General features: G+C 37.5%; 2 protein-coding genes and 1 pseudogene across 2 annotated transcripts; all 3 read left to right on the top strand.

Moving 5' to 3' along the window:
* The first annotated feature begins 877 nt into the window (after nt 1–877).
* Nucleotides 878–6,112, top strand: LOC100696328 (major histocompatibility complex class I-related gene protein-like). The gene is made up of 7 exons (XM_019350362.2): nt 878–960; nt 2,477–2,746; nt 3,144–3,422; nt 3,915–4,232; nt 5,592–5,696; nt 5,877–5,897; nt 5,982–6,112. The coding sequence occupies exons 1-7, from the start codon at nt 915–917 to the stop codon at nt 6,074–6,076; spliced, it is 1,134 nt and encodes a 377-aa protein (XP_019205907.1). The 5' UTR covers nt 878–914; the 3' UTR covers nt 6,077–6,112.
* Nucleotides 6,113–11,772: 5,660 nt separating this feature from the next.
* Nucleotides 11,773–14,422, top strand: LOC112843547 (major histocompatibility complex class I-related gene protein-like). The gene is made up of 2 exons (XM_025902424.1): nt 11,773–11,975; nt 13,882–14,422. Exons 1-2 carry the CDS (start codon nt 11,936–11,938, stop codon nt 14,196–14,198), a joined length of 357 nt encoding a protein of 118 aa, XP_025758209.1. The 5' UTR covers nt 11,773–11,935; the 3' UTR covers nt 14,199–14,422.
* A 1,863-nt stretch (nt 14,423–16,285) lies between these two features.
* On the top strand, nt 16,286–26,907 carry LOC109196538 (major histocompatibility complex class I-related gene protein-like; annotated as a pseudogene).
* Nucleotides 26,908–27,203: the final 296 nt, after the last annotated feature.

Below are 27,203 nucleotides of genomic sequence, written 5' to 3'. Positions count from 1 at the left end.
TGTCCTCACAAAGATGTTTAAACATGTACACACACACACTTCAGTAGCAAGATACCCTTGCAGTGAAAAATTGTGCAAGCTGCTATGAATAATAAAAACAAGTAGCGTCATCTGGTGGACGAACATAAAAATTGAAAGCACGTAGTGCAGAATAAAGTCATAATATAAAGGAATGCATTAACTGACATTTTTTGTCCTTAGAATCAAATGTGTCGCTTTTGTGTAGCTTAGACATTTTAGTCGAATTTAAGGACCTGGGGTAAGTCTAAAATATTATAAAAAAAAAAAAAAGAATATCATCAGGCAAATATGAACTTATTTTAGCACAGCCAAATTGGCATGAAAACGGGAGGGAATCGGGGTCTTTCACGATCCTATCTTTTCCGTTACGGAGATATGAAGTGTATGTATATGTATTATGTATATGTATATGTAATATGTATTCTTTTTTTTAAAATTAACGTCATATACAATTAAGTAGCACAAATGGACAAATAGCTGTGTCAGTGAGGGGAATTTGATTCTGGCCTGAATCAACGGTTTGTATTGTGACTTTTCACTGGATCACTCGTATCTGCAGGCTGACAATACTGCACCAAATGTTACATTGACAGGAATAATACATAATAGATATCCTAACAGTCTCCGGAACTCTGGTTTCCTAATGTTCATATAGAGACAATAAAATTTCTAGCATATTACAAGACTTATTTTTATAACAGGAATTAGACTTATTTAAATCATCAAAGCTTCTTCTTCCAGTTTCAATTTATGGCAGGTTATTAATCCCATATCGGTGGACATGAAACATAGAAGGAGAGAGCAGGAATCTGAACCTTGTACTCTGTCAGGCTTTCACAAGCAGCGTCCACCAGATTCGAGGTTACCAATGCTGCTTTCAGGATAACGAGGACATGAAGTTATTTTTGCTGTTTTTCTTCTGCCGTGATTTATTTGCAGGTAAGAAAAACTAAAATTTTGAAGCTGTGACAGCAGGCTCACCTGACCTCGAGCAGTGTGTTTACTTTCGTTTTAATTTAATAAGTAAGCGTCGATAATTACCGTGATCCCAATGAAGTACATTTTAATATTCACTTTGTGGAATAATAATGATGCAAAACAGGATCAAACCGATTCAGGATCAAAACCAATTTATCAGACGTTAATTAACAATGGGATTTTATTGGCACTGTAGCTTTTTTCTTTTTTTTCTCCCCCCTTCTCCTTCAAGCTCTGGTCCTACCAGATGCCTGCGAACTGATAACGAGCTGATAACGTGACTGTGTTTGTGTTTCATTTTAATGTCTGAATCTTAAAATATGTAAAATAGACTTTAATAAGTTCCGTAGCCTAACCCCCCCTCCCCCCACATTTTTACACATTAGACATTGTCTTTATTAACACAGATATCTGATGTCTTGTGTTCTTCTATAGTACAGCTGTTACACATATACTATTTATATTTAACAGTGGAAAAGTAATAACAAATAGCAATAATACAATGTAATGTAATAATACAGCTCTCCTCTGGATAAGTCCTCACACATTTCTAACAAATGAGTTTACCTGTATAAAAAAACATACTGATTTTTCTTTACCATCATTCTTCTTCTTTCATTCATCTTACCTGCCACTCCGTTTTCAGTGAGAACAGCATGTAAAACTGTCGCTTACACTGTATTAATTTCGTTTGGCCACGTGGCCTCATCTGGTAAATATTTAAGCCACTACTATGAGCGGTTCTTTTATGTAATCATTCAAATAAACTAACTGCATCTGTGTATACACAGTAGCGCACTTCTGGTAGACAACTTTAAGACTTGCAAGTGCATCATCATGCTAATTTGGTCTGTCAGTCACAAAACTGACACTGCATCTCTTTAATGAGAAGAAACAGCAGTTTTTGTTTTCACTTGACCATATTAAATTTGACACTCGTTATCTAGATATACTAGAACACTAGCTGTCATCATATCACTAGATAAACATTCCCACTCAGTCCTTATTTATATGAAAGTAGCTATATTGTGGTGGGGCTTGTTTATTTGTTTTATTTGTTTGTTTGTTTTGTCTTTGCTTTACTTTTACTTTATATGTTGTTTGTTTAATTTAAGGCTAAAAGAAAATTAAATCAATGAGAGGTAAAATTTGAGGGGGTAGGGACTAATAAGTGTATACTTCTGCCTACTCCTTTTCAAACAAAAGAATGGAATTATATTTTGTAATGATTGCGAATGCACATGTTTGAAATAAAAATGAGCTGAACTGAACTAAGATGACAGCTTTGACCACTGATTTTGTCTTTATTTAATCCATGAAATACTCTTAAAGTAACAACTGAATTTCAAATGATCAACCTAAATATGAATACTTTTTATGTCCTCACTTAGAAAACACAAAGTGGACAACACCTCTGTTAGGCTGCTGACATTGTTTGCACGTTTCTAACTATAAATAAATATTGTTTGTCTCACAGTGAAACACTCACTGAAGCATGTGGCCACTGGATCGTCAGGAGTCCCAAACATATCAGAGTTTTTGAGTGAAATGGTGTTTGATGGCATTCAGGCGGGTTACTGTGACAGCAGGAACAAAATACTAGAACCAAGACAGGACTGGGCAAAGAAAATATTAGATGACAACCCCGAGCAGCTGACGTCTTTGACTGTACAGTGTTTTGTGACTCTGCCAAACTTATTCCGAGCCTGGATTTTTGGTTTACAGCAGCAGTTCAACCAACCTGGAGGTAAAGTATTTCCTGTTATGGCTCATGTCAGATCATTATAAAACATTAGATATACCAAAGCAAAACAAGACTTTATAACAAAAAGTTTTTTGTTAATCATGAAAGATTTCAAGTTTTAATTTCGTTGGCCTGCTTCTTATTTGAGACCTTAAAACCATCATCATCAACCATTCTTCTATGACTCCTCTGCTGAATCATTTTCTTTCTCTTGTCCTTCTAAACCTTTTTGTTTTAAACACAAATAACCAGACGTTAATTTGAATCTGCAATGTTCGTTTTTCAACTGATTAAATTATTCAACTATTAAAACTCAAATGTTGGAGAATAGTAGTGTCTCGACACAATGAACAACATTAATGCAGTTCACTGCAGTCTTTGTTTTCTTTCTGTCTCTCAGGCATCCACATTTTACAGAGTATAAGTGGCTGTGAATGGGACGAAAGCACTGGAGAGATGATCAACTTTTTACGGTATGCTTACAACGGAGAAGACTTTCTTGAATTTGATATGAAGACATTAACGTGGATCGCACTGAAACCAGAGGCTGTCAATACCAAACAGAGATGGGACACTGACGAAAATAGAATAAAATACACCGTCGAGTTCTTCAGTACGACTTGTCCAAAGTGGCTGAAAATGTCTTTGGAAAGTGGGAAACGTTCCCTGCAGAGAACAGGTACAATCACATAACCAGATGTAGCTTCATGGATGCTGTGGTGTTTATTTTATGTTGCATCGTTTTCTAATAATACAGGTCTCTTTTAAAAGAAAATGGCAGAAAAGTTTAAGCTGATTTCATATTTAATGATTTAGAAAGTAACTGAAACTGGGCTGGATCTCCTGTACATCTGTAAGATTTTATCAACACTTCCAATTTAACGTTTGATCAGAAAAATTTTCAGGCACAATTAGAATTTTCAAACGACATGCATCAGCAATCACACTGTTTTTTCTTTTCTATTTATTGTTTAATTTTCCCAGATACATTTTTGTCTTGTATGTAGGACAGAGTTTTGACTGATGATGCTCTAATGTGTCATTTTTTGTCAAATAAATGTCTGCAATTATTTATTAGATGTTATCAAGATGCTCTAACATTGTCAGATTTGGAAAAATGAAACCCTTCTTTTTATCTTTTTGATATTTTCTTCTCTTTCTTTCTCTCCAGTTCTTCCCTCAGTGTCTCTCCTCCAGAAGTCTTCGTCCTCTCCAGTCAGCTGCCACGCTACAGGTTTCTACCCTCAAAGAGCCGTGATGTTCTGGAGGAAAGATGGAGAGGAGATCCATGATGGTGTGGATTCTGGAGAGATCCTTCCCAACAATGATGAGACCTTCCAGATGTGTGTTGATCTGAATGTTTCAGTCAGACCAGAAGACTGGAGCAGATACGACTGTGTGTTTCAGCTCTCTGACGGCGATGACATCATCACCAAACTGGATAAAAAAGTGATCAGAACCAACTGTGGAAAAATAATACCTGTCATAGGTGAGAGAAACATTTTGTTTGCTGTCTCGAATATAATGCTTGACGTTTTTGTCCTATATTTAATCCCAGGAGGAACAGCTGTCACTGTGGGGAAAATGAATGTCTTAATTTTTTTAATTATTATGTATTAAAATCATTTTCTCTTTCATTGTAAATATAAACTGTTACTGTTATTATTATTAAGAAACCCATTTTTGCAAAAGTTTCAAATCAGGTTAATTTGCATAGCGCCAAATCAGAATAAAAGTCACCTCAAGGTGCTTTATACTCTTAGTTAAAGACCCTGCAGCATTCTGAAGAAACCCCCAGCAATCAAACTACTGTCTATAAGCAACACTTGATGACAGTAGAAAGGAAAAACTACATTTTAACAGGCTTAGAGAGGGGCAGCTATCTGCCTCAACTGGTTTGGGGTGAGGGAAAGAGACAAGAAGAGAAAAAAGAGAGCATGAAAAAGATATATCACAGACTAAGGTAGAAAAAGGAGAACGATGTGATGACATGTTACAGTGATATGTAAAGACATGGGGAGTTAAGAGTAAAGAGGAAATGCTCAGTGCATCACAGTGTATCACATGACGTCCTGAAACAATCTGAAACTATAGCAGCATAACTAAAGAAGGTATAGAAAGTCACCTTGACTATAAGCTTTATCAAAAGCAGAGATAGTGTCTGTCTCCTGAATCCAAACTGGGAGCTGGTTCCACAGAAGAGGGGCCTGAAAGCTGAAGGCTCTGCCTCCCATTCTACTTGTAAATACTATAGAGATTATATTATGAGAGAAATATTGTTTCTCTTTCTCATCTCTGTCAGTATTCTCACTGTAGCTTTTTAAAGCTTTTTAGGAAATATTTAGGGGAAATTGATAATAATGAATGACAGTAATCTGGCCGAGAAGTATTTAATCTATGAACTAGTTTTTTAGGATCACTCAGAGAGATGTTTCTCATTTTAGCAATATTGCACACACTACATATTAATTTAATATGAACACTGAAGGATATATCCTGTTCAAAATTAAGTCAGAGATTTTTCAGCAAAGTCATCCACACCAGATATCTGGTTAGAAGATTTTTACAGCCAAATGCAAGCTTCTATGTTTTTAAGATATGCTGTCAGTTTAAGTTATAGATTTGTATCAAATATGTGACAAATTACTCTTCATTTATCCAAACAAACTGAAATCTATCAGATAGATTCAAAACACTCAAAACAGACCAAATGATCAGTTAGCTGTTTTACAACTACTCTTCCAGGATATTTTAAATATTACTTTATTTTAATATTACTTGTAAATATGTTTATTCTAACCTGCTTCATCTGCAGATTTGATTTTGTTTGTCTGTTTTTACTGAGCAGAGAATCCCTCTGACAGGATGATCTCCATCATTGCTGCAGTGGTTGTTCCAGTTCTTCTCATCCTTTTTGCTGTTGTTGGATTTGCTGTTTACAAAAAGAGGAAAGGTCAGAGAATCAAAGGAGCTGAGTTTATCAATGAACCAGGACCAGCAGTGCATGGTTCAGTTATATTATTTCTTTGGTATTGTTTATATTAGACACTTTTATTTTTGAATATATATGACAGAAACTTTGATTGTGATGCAGAACAAATGCCTGAAATAATTTCTTTTCTTTTTATTTCAGGCAGAAACTCAAGTTCACCTTGTAAGTACAACTTGTTTTACTCTGATATACAGTTTATGTATTTTATAAAGAATACCAGTGATTTTTCTTCTTTGGAAATAACAGTGCCTGGCAACACTGCTGAACTGTTGGAGAAACTGAAACAAGATCCGCATATACAAACACAGGACCCAGAAAACAGCGTTCAAATCTCCAGTTAAACAAACACATAAAAGGTGCTTTTTAAATAGTTTGTTTATGTGAACTTTACTTTTTGTGGAAAACCATTTTTCTCTTTTTGTTTTATGATCCAAAGGATTGATCAGTCATTCAAGTCAAACAGTTTTCATATTTCACTATATTTTAACTGTTCTGTCTATAAATAATTTACTTGCACCATTTTGGTTATTCATTTATTCAGCAGTAAGGTCAATAAGTAACCACCTCCTTCATCACGTTGGTTTCTTTCATTATATTTTTCATGACTGGAGACGTGGCTTATAATAACAGCAACAACAAAAAGTAATAAAATAAAATGAGGTAAAATACTTACATTTAATTAATTTTTTTAAGTTTTTTCTTTCAACATTGCTATTAAATAGAAATTTTAAAGTTGAAACTGTTTCCTTCATGGAGTTATAGTCTCAGTTAAATAATTCCTTTTTAATGGTATTACAAACGTAGCAACAGGTGCTATGCGTCTATTTCTTTATGAATCACACACACACTGCTGTTTTCTGTTGATCATTGTTTAGTTAAAAAAAAAGCTGAGAATTGTTAGGTTTTCTAACATAAAGAGACACTGAGGTCCATCCACTGTCTATGAGAGAAACATGCTTTTGAAAATAAAACCCACTGACATGGAATAGCTTTGTTTAACAGTGTGAAGATCAAACTGGATGACATCTACTCCCAGATAATGAGTGTAATACAGTTACATAGTGAGTGAAGTAAAGTTAAAACATTATAAATTCTATTTATAATCTTTAATTCTATTTAGAGTAAAATTCATGTTACATGGAACATCATCAAGATATGATAATGATAACAGAGGCCAGTAGGTGTCACTGTAGAGTCAGGTATCAGATTGCATCAAAACCTCAAAACAATTCTGGCAGTTGCTGAAAAATTTCTTAAAAACTCTGAAAACTGATAAATATTTGAAAGTAAATTTCAAAGTAACTGAGAAAAATGTATGCTTAGGCAAAATCTGTGACATGTCAGTGGCAAATAAAAAGTTAACACAATTAACTGAACAGCAGTTAGATATTTTGGAGAGAAGTAACTTATTAATGAATTCCTGAAACTGGCACAGTCTATCACAAGAAACTCATTGAGGCTGCATAACAGACCTTCATAATTCTGTTACGGAACTATTAAGATACTGTATTTATTTTAAAAAATAAGTACACATTTTTGCATTTACCTGTTGATTTCTTTTTTATTTTCCTTTTGTAAATGAATGTGTATTTCCTAAAAAAGAGACAGTGGGAGAGAGAAATTTGACAGGTTTCTGTTAAAAACAACAACAACAAAAAACATGCAAAAAGATTTAACACTTGATTTGGTGCATAAAGTTTGCTACTTTGTCAACTGTCTTGTCTTATCAACTGAGTTGTTTCTTATCTCATGTATTAAAACCACATCTATGTTACGTCTGGAACTTTTCTCTCAACCAAGAATGTTTTTAGTAACATTTACAAACTGTACTAAAGATCACCTTCCCAAAAGACATAGTCATGAGAGTGCAGATAGTCATGAGAGTGCTTATCAAACCAGTGTACCTCCTCTCATAAAAGGTTAAGAAAATGAGTGGCTTGATTGTTTCTATATGTATCTGACAAAATAAATAAATAAAAAGGACTCTATCGGGAAGTGACAAAGTCTGGGTGAGTGGGAATAAGGATATAACGAATGATGGAATGCTAGAAGCTTGATTGCCAGTGGTCCATATTTGAAGCAACTAATTTTCAGTTAGAATGAGGAAACAGATCCTCCAGGAGTCATGGAGGTTTGTTAAAGATATCATCACTTTCAGGGTAATAGACACTGCATCTGAACTGGACATTTTGGCTGGAAAGTGAAATATAATAGATAATCCATGCAGAAAAGTAGAGCTCACTGACTTGACGAAATAGGTGTAAATAAAAGGAGCACTCTGTGGTGTAGAGGCATCAGTGCACGTATGTGTTAAGCGGAAATGGCAACAGTGATTTCAAAGGTCAGATGGTTCAGACCTGAAAGAGTTCCACAGGAGCGTGGATTTGTGACATAACAGACTGGAGAAATTTAACAAGCAAGATAATTATTACGTGTGTGAAGTTTGTGGCAGTATTGTAACATAAATCTTTCACAGGGAAATAATTCAGGGTGTAAAATCAGAAAGTTAATTCCTAAATAAATGGAAATGGCAAAGAGGAAGACTGGTAATTCCTGTTTTGAGTAGCAGAGAGGATGTGGCACTAACAAGAAAATAGCATACGTTTGCTGTTGTGCATTGTTCCAGTAGTTTAACTGTGGAAAGGTGCAGGGGGAAAGAAAACAATAATAATTCGTTTTTGGACTTTATGTTTTTACCTTTGTGGATTAACTGCCAACAGACTGTGGCGTGTCCAGCGGGGTGGCCTGGGGGGCACAGGCCACCCCCCAACCAGACTGGCCACCCCAGGTGCCACCCCGAAGCCAAAACAATAAAATTCAATGAAATATCAAATGTACGATTATGTTTTCACAGTGAAGCTCAGATATCCGAGTGTAAGTGAATGCAGCATCGGCTTCTGCGCTATGAGCATCATGTTAGCAAAGGTAGGAGAGCCAAGCACGAAAGACAGCATCACAGAAAACAGTTTTTCGGCGAAAGATTAACAGTTTAACATAGCTGGACTGGCCATCGAGCATGGCGGAGCTTCCACAGCGGCTAGCAGGTGGATGAGGGAAGGGTAGGCAGGAGGAGGAGAGACCCGAGGCGGCCGCCAGTCCGAGTGTCAGGTGAACTGAACTTCAGGTAAGAAGTTATGACCTGCAGTCTATCTGGGTCAGATATAAACCAAATTTAGGTGGAGTTTATTTTCGTTGTGCTGACTTTTTACAGTCAGTTACAATAACACTTACTGCGTGCTAGCTAGCATGATGGAGTTTCTATACAGCTGGGCGGGTGCTGTGATGTTACTGATGTTGAACTTTATTTTATTCATGAGGTTAGTTAGTAGAGTTGCCAATGGGTCCTTAAAAATGGAATGGTCCCTGATTCAGAGAAAATATTACATGTTTCGTATTGAGCTGAGAAGAGACGCAGTTTGTCCCGGACTTCAGCCAGAATGAAAAAAAGACACAAAGCTGGAGTTATTCTGTCTTTACGCTGCAGATGCTTCTTCTTCTCTTATTCTCTCCCCCTCCCTCTCCTGTTGCTACTTCAATCATGAAACTGATCAATGATCAGCTGATCGGCTTTTCTCTCTTGTTTGTTTATCGCCCACTTTGCGGCAGAAAGAGGAAGCCACCAGATGTCGCGCTAAACAACAGCAGCACCTTTAAGCTTGATCAGCTGTTGTTAGAATTTATTTAATAATAATTTCTAGTATCAGCTGATGTTTGCTGGAGCCACAGCTGTAAAAGCTGCTGGTCATGATGTCTGTTTGGATATGTGGTGAGAGGGAAACATGAAGATGAAACCAGGAGATGTCCTTACTGAATCATCAGAGCTGAACAGGTGATGGAGAAACAGGTTTACCTTTTAGGTGACATGAATGAGTTGAAGGGAAGTTATGAACTGTTTCTGAGAGACAAATAACACCAGGATCCTTTTCTGTGTAGCTGACAGCTGGTAACTGTGCAGGGGCGGGTCTAGCAAAGTTATGCCAGGGGGCCAGGTAGGGCATTAACAGGGAAAGGGGGGCACAAAGAAATACTTTTCTTTCTAATTCTCATTTAAAATGTCTGGCTGTTATTAAATAATTATCTGAATCTTGCGAACAAAGTTTTTATCTGACGTAAAATGTATAGAAATCATACATATACCAACAAGACAGTGTACATCACTGTCACAACAGTGTTTGTTTTCATTCAAAGACTTTATGGCTTTAATACCTGGTGGGCCGGTCTGTAGTCAAAATGCCCAATTTTTTGTCCCAGTCCAGCCCTGCAGGTTAATACTGGCAGTGTCACCATGCCAGCTGACTGTATTTCATCATCAGCCAGTGTTGTTCTTTATACATCAATATTACCAAAGTTTATCATAAGGCAGCATAGAAAGTATTTACTTGCTTTCAGGTTTCATTCAAATGTTAGTCTTTTCATTTGTTTCCCCACTTTTTTCCTGTTTCAAAATCAAACACTAGTTTGTAAGAAGATTATCTTCTTTTTTTAATAGGCAGATAAAGTTTTGCATTGGCTAATTTGGCAATTGTATGTTAAAAATGTTCGTATTTTAATATTCAAAAATGTTTTTGCCCAAAACATATGTGCACTATATGTCCGTAAAAATACTATGCAAATATTGCTGTCCTTGAATGCTGAGTAAACACTGACAAAGCACTGATTGTATCTCTTGTACTTCATCAACGCAGTATCTAAAAACTTTGCACCGTAGTGGTTAAAACCTCATTCTAATAAGAGTCAAAAGCAAATTCAGTTATTAGGTTTACAGGGTTATTGAATGATGGTTAACTGTTGGTAGATTTTTTTTTTAACATTATCTGCCAATTACATCTGCCACCCTTCTCCAAATCTGTGCCCCTACCTGGCCCCCCCAACAAAAATTTTCTAGACACGCCACTGCCAACAGATAACCAAAGTTTCACTTTAAGTCCAGTCTTCAGTCTTTAGTGTAATTCTTAGCCCAACACATTATTATTAATATTATTATTATTATTATTATTAATATTATTATTATTATTATTATTATTATTATTATTATTATTATTATGACACATTATTGTCCACGAATCATCTATTTTTTTTTTATTTCAAGGGGAATGTAACTTGCTTTTCAATTTTTGCCTATTATATTTTCATATTACATTACATTTAGTTTTTAAACCAAAACAATGATATTATTTCTTTATGAAGAAAAAAGTGCTGAACTGATACTACATTTTTAGAAACAATTTTATGCACGTTCGTCACTTAGCATGTATGTCAGGGACGGGATAAAAGAGAGAAAACAACCTATACTTATACATGTGTATATATAATTAGGACTTTTCCTGTGAAAGGAACAGGAAGACGCCCTTATCCCACACGCACTGAACCTAAAGGGTTTCCAGTAACGGTACATCGAGAGTAAACAAGATCAGCAGTTATTCTAACAGTAACTACAAGATGAGGACAGGATGACTTCATTCCTTCGGCTTCTTTTTTATTCTGTTTCATCTGCAGGTAATAAAACCTTTTAAATCTTTGAGCTCTAACAGCTTTTCACATCTGCAGCGCGTTTGCTTTAACGTTGTGTTAGTCTGACCTTTGTTAACTGAACTTCCACACCCACGTTCAGGAATAATAACCGAATCCTCTTCTTATAGATTTAAACGTAGTTTTTATTGCTAATCTTGTCTCACAGTTGGTCATTGCTCACACTTGAAATAACAAAAAATAACTACAGGAGTTATATTTTTCATACTTTTTGGATATTTTATTTATCTAATCTTATAAAATATTAAAATGCTTGTTTCACAGTGAAACACTCGCCGATAAATTACTTCACTTGATCTGCTGGAAACCAAACGTCACAGAGCTTGTGGGTGTTGCTGTGGTTGAGGCAGTTTATTTGAAGTGGTACAAACGTGAGTGCTTTAACATTCAGCCAAGCGCCTACAGAGCGCGGATTATTAGTTTGAAACAGCAGTTCAACCAAAGTGAAGGTTACGGTATTTATTTATTTTATTTTCTGTGAATATGAGGAAAGCACTGGAGAGAAGTCTGGCTTTTTGAAGTCTGGCTTTATTGGACTGGATCTGAAGACACTGTCGTGGGCTTCACTGAAACCAGAGGCTGACGCTACCAAACAGAGCTGGGATGCTGACAGTAATAAAACAAAGATAAATGAAGTCTTCCTCACTGACATCTGTCCAGAGCGGCTGAAGATGTTTTTGGGCAGTGGGAACAGCTCCCTGCAGAGAACAGGTAGAACCACATGACCTCATTAATGCAGTGGTGTTTATTTTATGTTGAGTTATCTTTCTAACAACACAGTTATCTTTTAAAGGACAAAGCTTTGAGGCTAATTTTGTATTTAATGATTTTGAAGGTGAATGAAAGAAGTTGTGTGCAAATACTGCTGTACTGCTACATTATGGACAATTATAGTTTCACATTTTTATCAGTAAGTTTGACACAAGACACAAATAAGGAAACAGAAATTTGTGGTGCGATGTTACTTATAGTGTTCTAATAATCAAGACCAGGTGACCAGCACACACAGCATTATGGACACTCGTGGTTTTCTCCAGTTTTAACATTATGACATATATTCTTTATAGTTCTACACTAAGTCTATAGATATCTATCCACTGGGTAGTTTTTATCCTTTATTTGTAGGTAAGGGGCTTCTCTGAAAAAGTTAGATATTCATAACTGATAATCAGTTATTTGCATGGGCAGAAAAATGTCAAGCTTCAACAACAACAATAAAAAAACACAAACTCAAATGCAGACCTGAACTGAGAAAACAGGAGCTCTGATGAAAGCTGATCAGAACAAACTAATGCCGAAAAAGAATCTAGAAAAGAACAAAAACTATGGAGTCGACTACTGGCTCAAATCAAAGTCAAAACAGACAAACTAACAACTGTCAGAGAAAGAGACACATCTGCATGCACACACAGAGCTGATTGGACACAGGTGAAACCAGGGAGGAAAAGTAAAGCCATGAGAAGAAGAAGAAGCTCAGAACGAGTTGCTCTGTCTTTGTGGATCCAGATAGAGTGTATGATAGATCATATGACAGATGGAACCAGGCAGGAGTCTCTGTGGGCTGGGATATTTGCAAATAACGTTGTGATCTAGACAGAATATACATGTGTGAATGAGTGGGAGGCAGGTAGAAAGAGGCAGAGTGGAGTGGGTGGAGACGAGTGTCAGGAGCATAACAGCAAGAGTGAAAGAGAAGGTTTACAAACTGGCAGTGAGACATGCTATGAGGTATGGTTTGGAGACAGTGGCATTAACGAAAAGACAGGAGGCAAAGCTGAAGATGTTAAGATGTTCAGAATGGACAAAATTAAAAATGAATGCCTCAGAGGGGTAGCTCAGCTCAGGCAGGGCAGTTTGGAGATGAAGCTAAAGAGGCGAAGCTGAAATGGTTTGGACATGTGCACAGGAGGGATAGAGGATATTTTAAGATGAAGGATGTTAAATGTGAAGCTGCCAGGCAGAAGGAGAAGAGGAAGACCACAGAGGAGCCTCATGGATGTAGTGAAGGACACGCAGAGGGTTGGTGTGACAGAGAGGTGAGACTGAGGTAGATAATCTGCTGTTGCGCCCCGAAAGGAGAGGAACTGAAAGAGTTCTTCAGCGTTTTCCAAACAGTGTATTCTCCAACTTTTCTTTTAGCTTCAGCTGCTGGTGGATGGATCTACATGATTTTATATGAATGTTTGTGATTAAAAGAATGATTTTACATGAACTGAACCCATGTGTTTTCATTTAGTGCATTCATGAGTTCAGAATTTCAATTCATGCAGTAGTTACTGATAATATCTGCATGTTTCTAAAGTTGCATTTAGTTTAGATTGTGCCATGATACATCTGTATCCAGCTGCTAATAAGCTGGTGACACTCACTCTGTTTTGAATTACAGATTTAGTTTTGATTTTCACATCTTTGAGTTCATGTCAGTTATTTTCTACTTCTGCAGCCATGTTTTTCATCTAACATGTAGACGACACTTGTTTCACTGTCAGTGTTTCTTTTTTTCTTTATTGAATTACTTGTTTATTCTCATCTTCTTTCCTTACCTGTTTTTCCTTTCTCATTATTATTTCTTCCATCCATTCTCACTCTCTCCCTTTCCCACCCTCCCTCTCTCCAGTTCCTCCTTCAGTGTCTCTCCTCCAGAGGACTCCCTCCTCTCCAGTCAGCTGCCACGCTACAGGTTTCTACCCAGACAGAGCCGTGATGTTCTGGAGGAAAGATGGAAAGGAGATCGATGAAGTTGTGCCCCACAGAGAGATCCTCCCCAACAATGATGGGACCTTCCAGATGAGTGTTGATCTGAATGTTTTATCATTTAGACCAGAAGACTGGAGCAGATACGAGTGTGTGTTTCAGGTCTCTGATTTCAAGAAGAACATTCTCACCAAAGTTTTTGTTTGGAATCCAAGAATAGCAGCTGTTACTACTGAATAACTAATGGAGATTCTAACAGACAAGAAGAAACAAATTCAGTGCTTGTATATATAAATTTATAACTGTTTTTTATTCCAAAAATGCAAGATATCAATGTTATTAGTATTCTTAAAATGAATCCAGTTTAAATTTCAGGTTCACAGTGTCCGTACCAGGGGTGTCAAACTTATGACCCGTGACACCAAACAAGCAGGAAAGATAAAGAAGAGATTAGCATCAAAACAACAAGACGGGTGGTTGTTACAAGGAAAAGTGGAAAAGAATGGATGGATGTATTTCAATTAGTTCAATTAGTCAGTATTGTATAAAGAAATATCAAGTACTATTGTTGGGAAGCCTATCAGTGACACCTTGTGAAGTTAATCACAATCACTTTAATGGTTGCTCTTCCAGCTTAAGCAACACAGCAGCCTTACAGTGCACTGGACATTTCCTTCTGCGTGGTGGCCAGCATTGTCATGCTAGTCTAGGCAGTCTAATGAACATTCTTGTGTCTTTCTGAAGATGTTATTAATTGTTCACATTTACAAATCCTGTTTGCATTGTTGTCTAATTATTGTTGTCCCACCGGGAGGAGAAACTTGGGTCCAAAATGGGATCCTATTGGTGGCTCAGCTGGTTAATAAAGAGGGACAATTACTTACTTAAAACGAATTCCTTGCACTATATAATTTTCCAGTCAGTGTTCAGGAATTCTCAGTGGTGCTTGGTGCCATTTCCTCAGGTACTTTAATGTTATATAAAAACGCTGACAGCTCAATATCTACCTCAGTCGCTCTCCCTGATCCAGCTGAGTCAGCAGTGGGAAAAATCTGCTTTTCCCAGGAACTTGGTAACAACAATAAGAGAATACGTAGTTTATTCCATGAAGATATTGTTTCTCTCCCATATATAATATCGTACTGAAATCGATATGTTCCAGATATCAACTGGAAGACAGTCTCAATCCCCAGTTTCAATCCCCCATAAATATCTAACTGTAAATAAGGTGAAGGAAGTTTAATTTAAAATTCTTCATAAATGTTACCCAGCCAGTCACCACATTGTAAAATTTAAAAGAGACGTAAATACTAATTGCACTTTCTGTGGGGATCATCCAGAAACTGTGACACATCTTTTTTGGTACTGTTCTTCTACACAGAGATTCTGGAAGGAATTTAGCAGGTTTGTTTTTGTCCATATTTTAAGGAAGTTTTCTTTACGATGGGAAAATGTTTTATTCCGTTTCTTTAAGTTCCCCAAGAAAAACGATAAATGTTTTTTACAATAATTTTTTTAATACTTTTAGCTAAATTTTTATCCATAAATGTAAGTTTTCTGATAAAACATCATATTTCTGTCATTTTCTAAAGGATGTGGAATTGTGCATAAAATCAATATCAGACTCCACCAACATAAAGGCCCTCAAAACAATGCAAATATGTGAATTTTTGCATGTATTCATATAATTATTTCTTTGCCCCTGGTTTTGTGTGTTCATGTTCTGTTCTTTTGTATACTTCATCTGTTTGCATGTTGTATACTCATTTTTTGTTCAATAAAGTTCATTTAAAAAAAATCCCATTGACAGTGTATACAAAGTTTGACCATGAGAGAGATTTAACCCTTTCATGCATGAATAATGACAATCTTATTCAGGTTTTTTTTTTTCATAAGTCTTTTTATTCATCTTTAGGCATGAAAAAAAGATGTTGGAACTTGATTTTTTTTAAACATGTATCTACTTTTCAAAGAGTGTTTTACATGCCCACTTAAATGGGCAACATACGTTTTGACTTATGAATTTGACAAACGAATGAATAATATACACTGTGTGTTGTGTTTATGAAAAGAAAACAGCCTTTGAATAGCTGTCCACTGTAGTGACCACTATGCGTGAAAGGGTTAAAAATGTGCTGGTCAGCGAGAGAGAAATGGACTGCTACGATTGGTCAGAATTAGCACGTGAGAATGTGATAAATGTTACCGTTTTTTAAAAAAAAAAAAAAAAAAAAAGGAAAACACGTTCTGTCTTTTTTAACACTGGATGCTAGTCTTGATTTCGAGGACTTTTACTGTGAAAGAAATCAACAGGAAGACGTTATTTTCACACGTACAGTACATAAAACCTAACGGGTTTCTAAAATGGGACCGCTCAGCGAGACCTAACAGCAAAATTATTCTAGCAGTAATTACAGGATCACGATGAGGATAATATGTTTTTATTCGTGTTGCTTCTTTTTGTATTCCACGTCATCTGCAGGTAAAAAGAAAATCTTTTGAACTCATCTGACCCAGAGCAGGGCGTCAACTTTCGCTTTACTTTAAAGCTCTTTTTAGCCTGAATTTTATGAAAATTCATTACTAATTTTCCGGAAAACTGCGGATAAAAACGTCACCAAAACGAATACCTTTTTTATTACTCACTGTGTGATAACGGAAACTACAGCTGTGTTTGATTATCGTCGTCGGTAGCCAAGTTTTTACTATATAAGTTGGTATATTAAATGTCATAACATATTTGCACTTGAAGAAGTGTTTAGGTTTTTGGCTGAATACACACATTACACACATTTTTATAGATGTTGGTTTAATAATTTATTGTCGATGTCACAAACGCATGCAAAACAGCTGCAAACCAGATGAGCAGATTTGGTCAAACATCTTCGTCAGAGTAAAAAGAATGGGGTTAATTTTGTTGTTGTTTTGCTTGATCACTGATCAAACAGTCCTCTTTTAGACTAATTTCCTTTGACTCCAGCGCCAATAATGCTAACTGAATCATACTGAACCAATCATATTTCTGACATTTTCTCTGAATGTTTTATTTACTTTCATTTAACATTATAAAAATTGTTTATTCCACAGTGAAACACTCACTGCAGCTTCTCGTCACTGCATCATCTGGAGTCCCAAACATCCCAGAGTTTATGGGTGCTATGATGCTTGATGGCATTCAGATAGGTTACTGTGACAGCATTAACAAGATATTGGAACCAAGACAGGACTGGGTGAAGAAGATGTTTGAAAACGACACTGAGCTGTTGGAGATGTACACTCGTTACTGTTTTGTGAATCTGCCAAATAACTTTGGAAAGCGTATTTCTAGTCTGGAGGAGCAGTTCCAGAGTGAAGGTGCAGTATTATATATTTTTAGATCAATTAAATCAGTAAGTCGAAAAGAAAACTGATTGATATAAAATTATTTTGTTAGTTTTCAGTTAAAGATTTTTAAAGTCTTATTTTTGTGTTCATCAATTGAGTCATAAACCTTATTAGTGTGAGAGTTCCTCAAAAAGGATGATAAAGATATATATTTACATAATTGTTCTTTTTAAAATTTTAGTCTTGCATAAAAAATAATTAGAAACAGACTTTGCCTTTAAAAGCTTAACTCATGATAACTCGTCAGTTGAATCAGTTTCTATCTCTTGTTTTTCTTTTAACCTTGAATAATCACACCAGGCCTACTTTACACATTGTAGAATTCCATCACCTTCAAAATCATATTAACAAAAAGTTGCTAGAGAGTCAGATTCAGATCATGGGCACGTTATAAACCCTGAAGAGGTAGTTCCTCACACATGGCGTCATGGTCCCTGGGTTTTGAGTTTTGTGAGTTAATGTTTTTTTGATTTTGAGAATTGCCTATGTTTGCGTTTTGTTTTGAAAAATAGTTTTTATTACTTATTCTTTTTACCTCCTTTGTGGCTTCGTGTATATTTAGTTCATCATTTGTGTCCCACTATTCATTATTTTTGTAGTTAGTATTTAGTTTGTTAAAAAAAAAAAAAGCATGCACAATTGCACTCAAAAAAATCTGCGAAACAGCGAGGCTGCGAAATATATAGTATTTTAGTGTGTCCTGTATAGTATGTTATTCTATTGGATCTTATTCTATAGTTTTTTCTTAATTTTTGCTGCTCTTAACTTTGTACTTTTCACTTTCTGCTGTGACCAAACAAATTTCCCATGTGTGGGACTAATAAAGGGTTAACTAATCTTATTTTATCTTACCTTATCTTATGTTCCCTTCTCTAGACTTTCAGTCCTCTATGTTAGTTTAACCCTTGTTTCCTCCCATTCAGTTGTGCCTTCTTGTTTTATTTAGTAACTGTTGTTCTCACTGCCTTATAATTTATACCTGTGCTCTCCTCTCATTATCCCATGAGTGCGTTTGGGTCCACATCCTACCTGCCAATCCATGATGCAGTGCATCCATGACAATATGCAATATTAAAATAATATATTACTATCTTTATTTTCTTTGTTTCTCTCTTCAGGTGTTCACATTTTACAGATGAGAGAAGGCTGTGAATGGGATGAAAAAACTGGAAATGTGACTGGATTTTTGCAGTACGGTTATAACGGAGAAGGCTTTGTTGACTTTGATCTGAAGACACTGACATGGAACGCACTGAAACCAGAAGCTGCCATTACTAAACAGAAATGGGATGCTGACAGTGTTAGGACAAAACACAATGAAAACCTTCTCACTAACATTTATCAAAAATGGATGAAGAAGTTTTTGTCCTATGGGAAAAGCTCCCTGCAGAGAACAGGTAGAGTCACACAACCTCGTACGGTTTCATGGATACAAAAATGTTTATTTTGTGTTGCATAGTCTTCCAAGAAATACAGTTGTATAACAAAACATCATTTTTAGAAGGTAACTCTGTAGTAGATGTGTGTGGATCCAGCCTCTTCCAATGTGTTATTGATTATTTCAGTTAAACACTTTTTTCAATAATATTTTCAGACACAAATAAGGAAAAATTAAAATTAACAGTGATGGTGTGGGCAGAAAAATTATTAAGAACTCATTGAGATGAAGAGCCCTTCTACTAAGAGAGGCTTGTGTACAAAAAAAAAAAACAATACAAGAACACATTATACATATTCAAATTAAGAAAATCATGTGCAAGGGTAGTTGTAGATAATATAATAATTTTAAATATAATGAAATCAGTTTCACAATTTTTGTAGCTCATTCCATTTAAAGACAGCAAATTTTTTAGTCCCAGTGTTAAAATGTACTTTGACATGTGTTCAGATCCCAGTTATCTCTGTACAGAAATTTGGACCGGCTCTCCGTTCAAAGGTTTAGAGTCTCTGATCCTAGGGGTATCATCACTATAGGTACCAAAATAGAAAGTAATTTAAGCTGATGGTGTTGGGGATTCGACCAGCAACTAACTACCCCAATCTAAAAGTGTCTACCCTGCTGTCCCCTAGATGTTGCACCCCACTAGCAACCCCGAGTAAGTTATAATCAGCACCCATATTCATTAACAATAGCTTGCCCATAATGATCTATAGCACTTGGAAATTTGCTGAGAGTTACTCTGAAGTAGCCCCCCCGTGATTCAAACATGGTAACAGATCCACTGTTTTCTTGGTGAGGAATTTGAATCTTTCTGCAATCACCAAAGGTCAGTGTGTACATGTTGTTTTTTATGGTTTTACTGCCTAGATTTGATGGGAAAAGAGAAGCCTTTAGTTCCATTACACTCACAAAGGTAGGCTGATTTATTGATGTACAGAATTCAGTTTGAGGTATTTGATGGTTAGACTCCAACTGCCCATCACAGCAGAGTTGAATCCCAGTGGTGATAGGGATTAGGGCAGGACCCCTCGGAATCTAGATGCTAGTGGTGGAGATGAAGAGCATTGAATGGAGCCTGAGTGACAAGGGAGACAGAGATGGGATGGAGGTGGGTTGCACTAAGCCATCTGCACGGGAAAATGACAGATGCGCAGTGAGATTTAAAGTACGAGGAGTGAAGACTGATTGGACTGATGGAGGCCAGGAGAAAGACAATTGGTTTAGACCTGTCATGACAATCAGCTTAACAGTGTGAGGAAACTGGAAGTGATGTAAAGCTTAGATTAGTCACATACACATTGGAAACAAATAGATAACTACCTACAGATCATCCTTAATGAATTTACACATAAGCTTCATTACATTACTTCATTACTGAAATTAAGAAACTTTTGATCGTTTCATTGAGTCCTTTTGAGTTAATTGGTGACACACCTGTTGATGAAAATATAGGCACACCCCAAACACAGAGCCTCTTTCTTTGACATCATGGGAAAATCAAGAGAAATCATCCAAGACATCAGAAAAAGAATTGTGGCCCTCCACAAGTGTGATTCATCTTTAGGTGCAATTTCCAGATGCCTGGAGGTCCCACATTCATCTATTCAGACAATAATATGCAAGTATAACAAATATGGGAATGCACAACCGTCATACTGCTTGAGAAGAAGACAGATTTTGCATCACAGAGAGTTTTGTTGCGAAATGTGCAAATCAACCCTGGGACAACAGCAAAAGACCTTGTGAAGATGCTGGCTGAAACTGATAAGACAGTGTCATTATCCACCATAAAACGAATCCTGTACCACCATTAGCTGAAAGGTTACTCTGGGATGAGAAAGCCATTACTTCAAAACCAACGTAAAAAAGCCAAACTACAGTTTCCAACTGCACGGGGGGACAAAAATGTTAAATTCTTGTGACATGTCCTGTGGTCTGACGAAACAAAAATTAAACCATTCGGCAATGATAAAGTGTATATTTGGAGAAAAAAAGGGGGAAACTTTAAAGCGTCATTACTCCATCGCAACTGCAAAGTATGGGGGTGGTGGCATCATGTTGTGGGGCTGTTTTGCTGCAGAAGGAACTCGTGGAGCGCAAATAGGTCTTCTAAAAAGACAATTACCCCAAACATAGATCAAAATGAATTACAAAAGTTACACCTGTTCTGTCAAGAGAAGTATTGTATAAAGCTTGGGGAAGGATCTATTGCTTGTTTATTCTATCTTGTGCTTTTGTTTTTATTGTTCTTCATTTTGTCATTGTTCTATTATGTGTTCTACCGTATTCTATTGTAAAGTGTCCTTGGGTGTCTTGAAAGGCGCTTTCAAATAAAATTTATTATTATTATTAGTATTATTATTATTAATATACCTGAAAGATTTGGCCCAAGTGAAACAGTTTTAGGGCAATTCTACAAAATACCAAGGAATACACTTGTATGTATTCTGACTTTTATTAAAATAATAAAAATACATACATTGTAGCTACGCTAGGTTTTTGTGATCTGTCCACACGATGAATGGTTGAGCCGTGCCCTCCAGCCAGTGCCTCCGCTTCTCCAGGGCGAGCTTGATGGCCAGTAACTGACAGAAGTCTCAGTGTGATGGCTGTACTGGTTGTACTGACAGAAGTGAAGCAGGTGAAAAACAGTCCTTTAACTAAAGGCAGTCCTTGTGATTTTATTCACAGGTGAAATGGGGAAACCACAGTCATCATTATCTTGTGTCACAAAACACACAACCCCAGAATAAACAGTCCCAGAAACAAAACTAGTGTCCTTTACACTCATCACAGCTGGCTGCTCTGAAGTCCTGACAACCTACCTGAAAACATTAGGAGGCGGAGAGATGAGCAGGGATGATGCAGGGAATGTAGGGCAGAGAGACGCAGAGATACACTGAGTTACACAGACGGACCGACAACCAGCACAGGCAAACACATAGTATGGTAAATGGTAAATGGCCTGGATTTAAATAGCACTTTACTCAGTCCCTAAGGACCCCAAAGCGCTTTACACTACATTCAGTCATCCACCCATTCACACACACATTCACACACTGGTGATGGCAAGCTACATTGTAGCCACAGCCGCCCTGGGGCGCACTGACAGAGGCGAGGCTGCTGGACACTGGCGCCACCGGGCCCTCTGATCACCAGTAGGCAACGGGTGAAGTGTCTTGCCCAAGGACACAACGACCGAGACACATAGTATATATGCACACACACGGAGGGGAATGAGGAATGGCAAACAGGAGGGAGGTACAGCTGATCCTAAATAACATTACAAGTGACACAGACCTTCAAAGTAAAACAGGAACTCCACAGATTGAACTTACAGACACAGACTCAGGGACGCGAAACAGAGCACACAGACAGGGATAACTAGGCACACACCAAGGGAGGCACAGGAAGAAAACCCCTGAACCAGAATACATAATGAAACTAAACATCAAATCATCAGATAATAATAACAACACAAAATGCTGGGTCACCAGCATTGATCCCACTGAAAAGGAACCATAGGAGACGTTAACAGAGTTAGTGGTGAAGCAATCTTACTAAAGTCCCTAATAAAACTGCAGTAGAAATTTGCGAACCCAAGGAAGAGCTGGAGTTGTGGGTTTGGGCCACTCTTCTACAGCCTTTACCTTCACAGGATCGGGTCAAAGATTGCCCTGCTCAATGATGTAACCAAGAAAAGACAGTGTCCAAACATGCCTGACATGGCTTTTGTGTTCTGACACTGACGTGGGGAAAATCAGGATGTCGTCCAAGTAGACAAAAACAAAGTGGTTGATAAAGTCCCGTAACACGTTGTTAACCAGGACCCGAAAAACAGCTGATGCATTGGTTAATCCAAAATATCATCACAAGCTTAAAGGCTAATTTCCACTCATCCCCTCCTCGAATCCTGACTAGATAGTAGACATTCCTCTGGTCCAGCTTACTGAAAACCACCTGGGAAGAGATATCCAAACTACATTGTAGATGACAGACAGTTGGTGTCGAAAGCCACCCCCTTTTTTCATCCGAAACCTCTGGTAATAATGACCCATGCTTTTTTATTTACACTTTGGCTCATGATGAGGAACATAATCAATGGCTGGTCAATGACAATCTTAAGGACGGGGTTTAAGTACCTAGGAACTCTCCACTATTTGCCCCATATCAATGGTCATGACAATTAGCATATTAATGATCATGAAACTGACCTCATGGTCCATTAGTGCAATCGTGGTTGGGACGCTCATCTTGTAACCGGAAAGTTGCCAGTTCAATCCCCAGCTCTGTCTTGGTCGTTGTGTCCTTGGGCAAGACACTTCACCTACCGCCTACTGGTGTTGGCCAGAGGGGCCGATGGCGCGATATGGCAGCCTCGCTTCTGTCAGTCTGCCCCAGGGCAGCTGTGGCTACAAACGTAGCTTGCCTCCACCAGTTTGTGAGAGTTAATGAATAGTGGAATTGTAAAGTGCTTTGAGGGTCTCGAAAAGCGCTATACAAATGCAATCCATTATTATTCAGTGGTGGTAGTTTCAGTCATTATACCATTTAAGGTATAAAGTTGGGGAAATCTGCAGTCAGCTGAAACTGTGGAAGTCATTTGGATGAGTGACAAAATGTTTCTCCTACTAAAAATGCTACGTCCAGATGAACAGAATAAACTTTTGGGGATTTTTTTTACCTGGATGATTGAGCATGCATCAAGACATCTCCACCATTTGGCTTCAAGAACATTTACAAGAAAGTTAAAATCCAGTTGCTTTCTTTGTGCCATCTACCGGAACCAACTTCCTTCTATATGTTTAGCGGGATACTTGGCCAATACACGTGATTCTGATTCTGATTCCAAGCTTCATAGGCAACCATGACCTGGAAGACTGAAAACCTACACAGACAATCACTCACAATTATTTTCTGTTGGTATTACAGTGTTTTATATCTAACATGTACATTATACATTTCTTCCTATTGAATTTCGTTTTCTTTGATTTTCTTTATATCCTCATTTGGTTTCTTTTCTAATCATTACTTCTTCCTTCCCTCTGCCTGCATTGTCTCCCTCTGTCTCTCCAGTTCTTCCCTCAGTGTCTCTCCTTCAGAAGACCCCTTCCTCTCCAATCATCTGCCACGCTACAGGTTTCTACCCTGACAGAGCTGTGATGTTCTGGAAAAAGATGGAGAGGAAATTCATGAAGGTGTGGATCCTGGAGAGATCCTCCCCAACAATGATGGGACCTTCCAGAGTAACGTTGATCTGAATGTTTCATCAGTCACACCTGAAGACTGGAGCAGATATGACTGTGTGTTTCAGCTCTCCAATGATGAGCATGTCATCACCAAACTGGACAAAACAGTGATCAGTACAAAATGTGGAAAAAAAATACCTTGCAATGGTGGAGGTGAGAGAAACGTTCTGTTTGCTGATATTGTTAATGTAATGCTTTATTTGTTTATCCTATATTGGATCCCAGGAGGCATAACTGTCACGTTGAGAATAACTCTTTTAGGTCTTAATAGGGAAAATATGTTGTTGTTTTTTTTATTATTGTGTATTACAATCATTTTCTCTCACTTTCATTGTAAATATAAGCTCTTGCTGTTGATATTAGTAAGAAAACTTGTTTTGAATTTCATGCCACCCTGAATGTGATATTAGAACTTCTACATTTGTCTTCAAACTACATAAATCCGTGGTTAGAACCAAAGGGGCAAAAACAAAATAAGTAATGATCAAATGAGAGCAACTAATTTATTTGCTCTAACTGCTAAAACTGTGAATTGTCTATAATGTGGTGTTTGAATGTCCGTCCATCCACTTTCTTCCCCTTATCTAATAAAGTAATAATAATAATAATAATAATAATAATAATAATACATTTTATTTATAAAGCACCTTTCAACACACCTAAGGACAGTCAACAATAGAACAAAACACATAATAGAATAAAACACAAAATGAAGAACAATAAAAGCCTAAGCCTAAAAAGGTCTAGCAGAAAAGTCAGACCTCTCCCCAGCCTCACACTCCAGCTTATATGGGGGAACACCGAGGCATTCCCAGGCCAGCCAAGAGATGTAATCTCTCCAGCCTGTCCTGGGTCTGCCCTAGGGCCTCCATCTGGTGAGACATGCCTTGAACAGCTCACCCAGGAGGTGGCCAAGAAGCATCCTAATCATTTACCCAAACTATCTCAGCTGGGTCCTTTTGATGTGGACAAGTAGCTGCTCTCCTCTGAGCCCCTCTTGAATGGCTGACCTCCTCACCCTATCCTATCTCTAAGGGAGAGGCCAGACACTAATTTCTGCCGCTTGTATCTGTATCTCATTCTCTTGGTCATTACCCAGAGCTTGTAACTGTAGGTGCTCAGTTCTCTCTTCACCATGATGGACTGGTACAGCATCCGCATCACTGCAGATGCCACCCCAATTTATCTGTCAATTTCTCACTCCCCTCGCCCCTCACTTGCGAACAATACCCTGACTGACTTAATCTCCTCCACTTGGGCCAGTGATCCCCAGGTCCTCCACCTCTGACAGCCACTCAACAAACATTGTAGCCAACATATATTTCTCCTGCGAGTGGTAGGCTTACAGGAGGGCTTTTGGCTGCACTGCCCTTGAACTCAAGGTTAAGCTCAGAGGTTATATATCTTGAAAATCATGTAGGATTTTTAAATTGATACCCTGAGTGCATCTACTAGGGGCTGAGCGATACTACTTACAGCCGCCAGTATTTTTCTGTCGCGCCCCAAGAAAAATAGCTGTTACTGTGGGAATAAATTATGGACAGAATAAAAATAAATCCGGTGTTTGTATAAAGTAATACCTGTTTCTTTGATTCAGAGTATGTGAGGTGTTACTGGTGTTAAAAATTGTAAGAATAGCCTTTTTAAAGTTCACACTTCACATCATGTAACTCTGACAGTGAACTTCTACATTTTAAAATTCAACACTGTCTCTAATTCATAAAATCCTCAGTTGTTTGTTTATGGCTTTTCACCGAGGCATATGTTACTGAATGCAGTTAGAAGTGAAAACTAGAGCTCCTGCTAATGAGTTAAAAAGGTAGTAATATAATTTTAGTACATTTGTCCTGCTTCATTGAAATATGCAGTGTAGATGAAACCTATAGGATGGATGTGTGATATTATTATAGGGTTCTTAGGCAACTGTTGTTGTGATTTGGTGCTATCTAAATAAAACTGAACTGAATGTACTTTTTTAAATTTTATTTTTTACTTAGTAGACACACCCCCTGCCACGATGACTGCTGTCATTGCTGTAGTGGTTGCTGCAGTGGTTGCTCTCTCTGTGGCTGCTGTTGGATTTGTTGTTTACAAAAAGTAAAAAGGTAAGAGATCTAAATGATTAGAGCTGGCACTCTGATACAGACTGTAAAACTGAACTCATGTGGGATTTTGAAATCCTTTTTTATTGCAGAAACACATTGTACATTGAAAGTAAACATCTATACACCCATTTTCTTCTCCTTATCCACTTCAGGGGGACGGGGGGGCTGCAGCCTATGCCATGTGTCATAATAAAGCAAGAGGCAGCACTGGACAGAGATAACACAGAGAGACAGACAAGCATTAATGCCAATTGACCCCATGGGTGTCTTTGGAATGGGATGTGGGAGGAAGCTGAAGTGCCCAGAAAAAACTCAGGTGGACACGATGAAAAGGCCCAAACGCCACACAGAAAGACCCCAGACTGGATTCAAGTCCAAGACCTTCTTTTAAAATGTGTTTTATTGATGTATATAAAAGTAATTTCAGGATCAGTGAGCCTAAAAAAATGTGTTGTTGACCTACAATTTCTGTCAACATCTTTGAACTCTGAGATTGAATCAAGACACCACATGAACAAAGTACAGCAAACCACAGAGTATAGATAAGTATAAGGACTTCAGTTGAAGAAGTTATGAGCAAAGAAGATACCTGGTCATTTTATTCTTTTCATTAATATAATTTCTTAAATGTCTAACAACACTTTAATAGTTTTTTAGGATGACTTTGCAAACATGAAGCCCTTCTGAAAGTCTTTAACGCTATCCGTTTACACTATCCATTATCCTGCATTATCTAGAACAGCGGTCCCCAACCCCCGGGCCTCGGACCAGTACCGTCCAGTACAGTCTGTGAGTCGTTTGGTACCGGGCCGCGAGAGTTGAGGTTCAGGTGTGAAATGTATGGTTTTCAGGGGTTTTATTGGTTTTCAGCGTTATTTTGTTATCGTTTTTATCGTTAACTCGGTTTTCCTGAGTCTTTTCACGTGTGTTATGAATAAATCTTCTTTTTTTCGGTACCGGTACTAGTTTAATTTTGTTGTATTTTTCCGCGACACCTTAAAGGCCGGTCCGTGAAAATATTGTTGGGCATAAACCGGTCCGTGGCGCAAAAAAAGTTGGGGACCGC

This window comes from Oreochromis niloticus, linkage group LG22 (assembly GCF_001858045.2).
Source record: "Oreochromis niloticus isolate F11D_XX linkage group LG22, O_niloticus_UMD_NMBU, whole genome shotgun sequence".
NCBI lineage: Eukaryota > Metazoa > Chordata > Actinopteri > Cichliformes > Cichlidae > Oreochromis > Oreochromis niloticus.
This window is presented reverse-complemented; position numbering and strand designations above follow the sequence as displayed.

What these genes read in the sequence shown, in the direction of transcription:
- LOC100696328 (XM_019350362.2), top strand. Translation starts at nt 915, where the DNA reads ATGAAGTTATTTTTGCTGTTTTTCTTCTGCCGTGATTTATTTGCAG. An exon ending in CTGCCGTGATTTATTTGCAG is followed by an intron (nt 961 to 2,476) that starts GTAAGAAAAACT and finishes TTTGTCTCACAG; the next exon opens with TGAAACACTCACTGAAGCAT. An exon ending in TGTTTACAAAAAGAGGAAAG is followed by an intron (nt 5,697 to 5,876) that starts GTCAGAGAATCA and finishes TTTTTATTTCAG; the next exon opens with GCAGAAACTCAAGTTCACCT.
- LOC112843547 (XM_025902424.1), top strand. Translation starts at nt 11,936, where the DNA reads ATGTTTTTGGGCAGTGGGAACAGCTCCCTGCAGAGAACAG. An exon ending in CAGCTCCCTGCAGAGAACAG is followed by an intron (nt 11,976 to 13,881) that starts GTAGAACCACAT and finishes CCCTCTCTCCAG; the next exon opens with TTCCTCCTTCAGTGTCTCTC.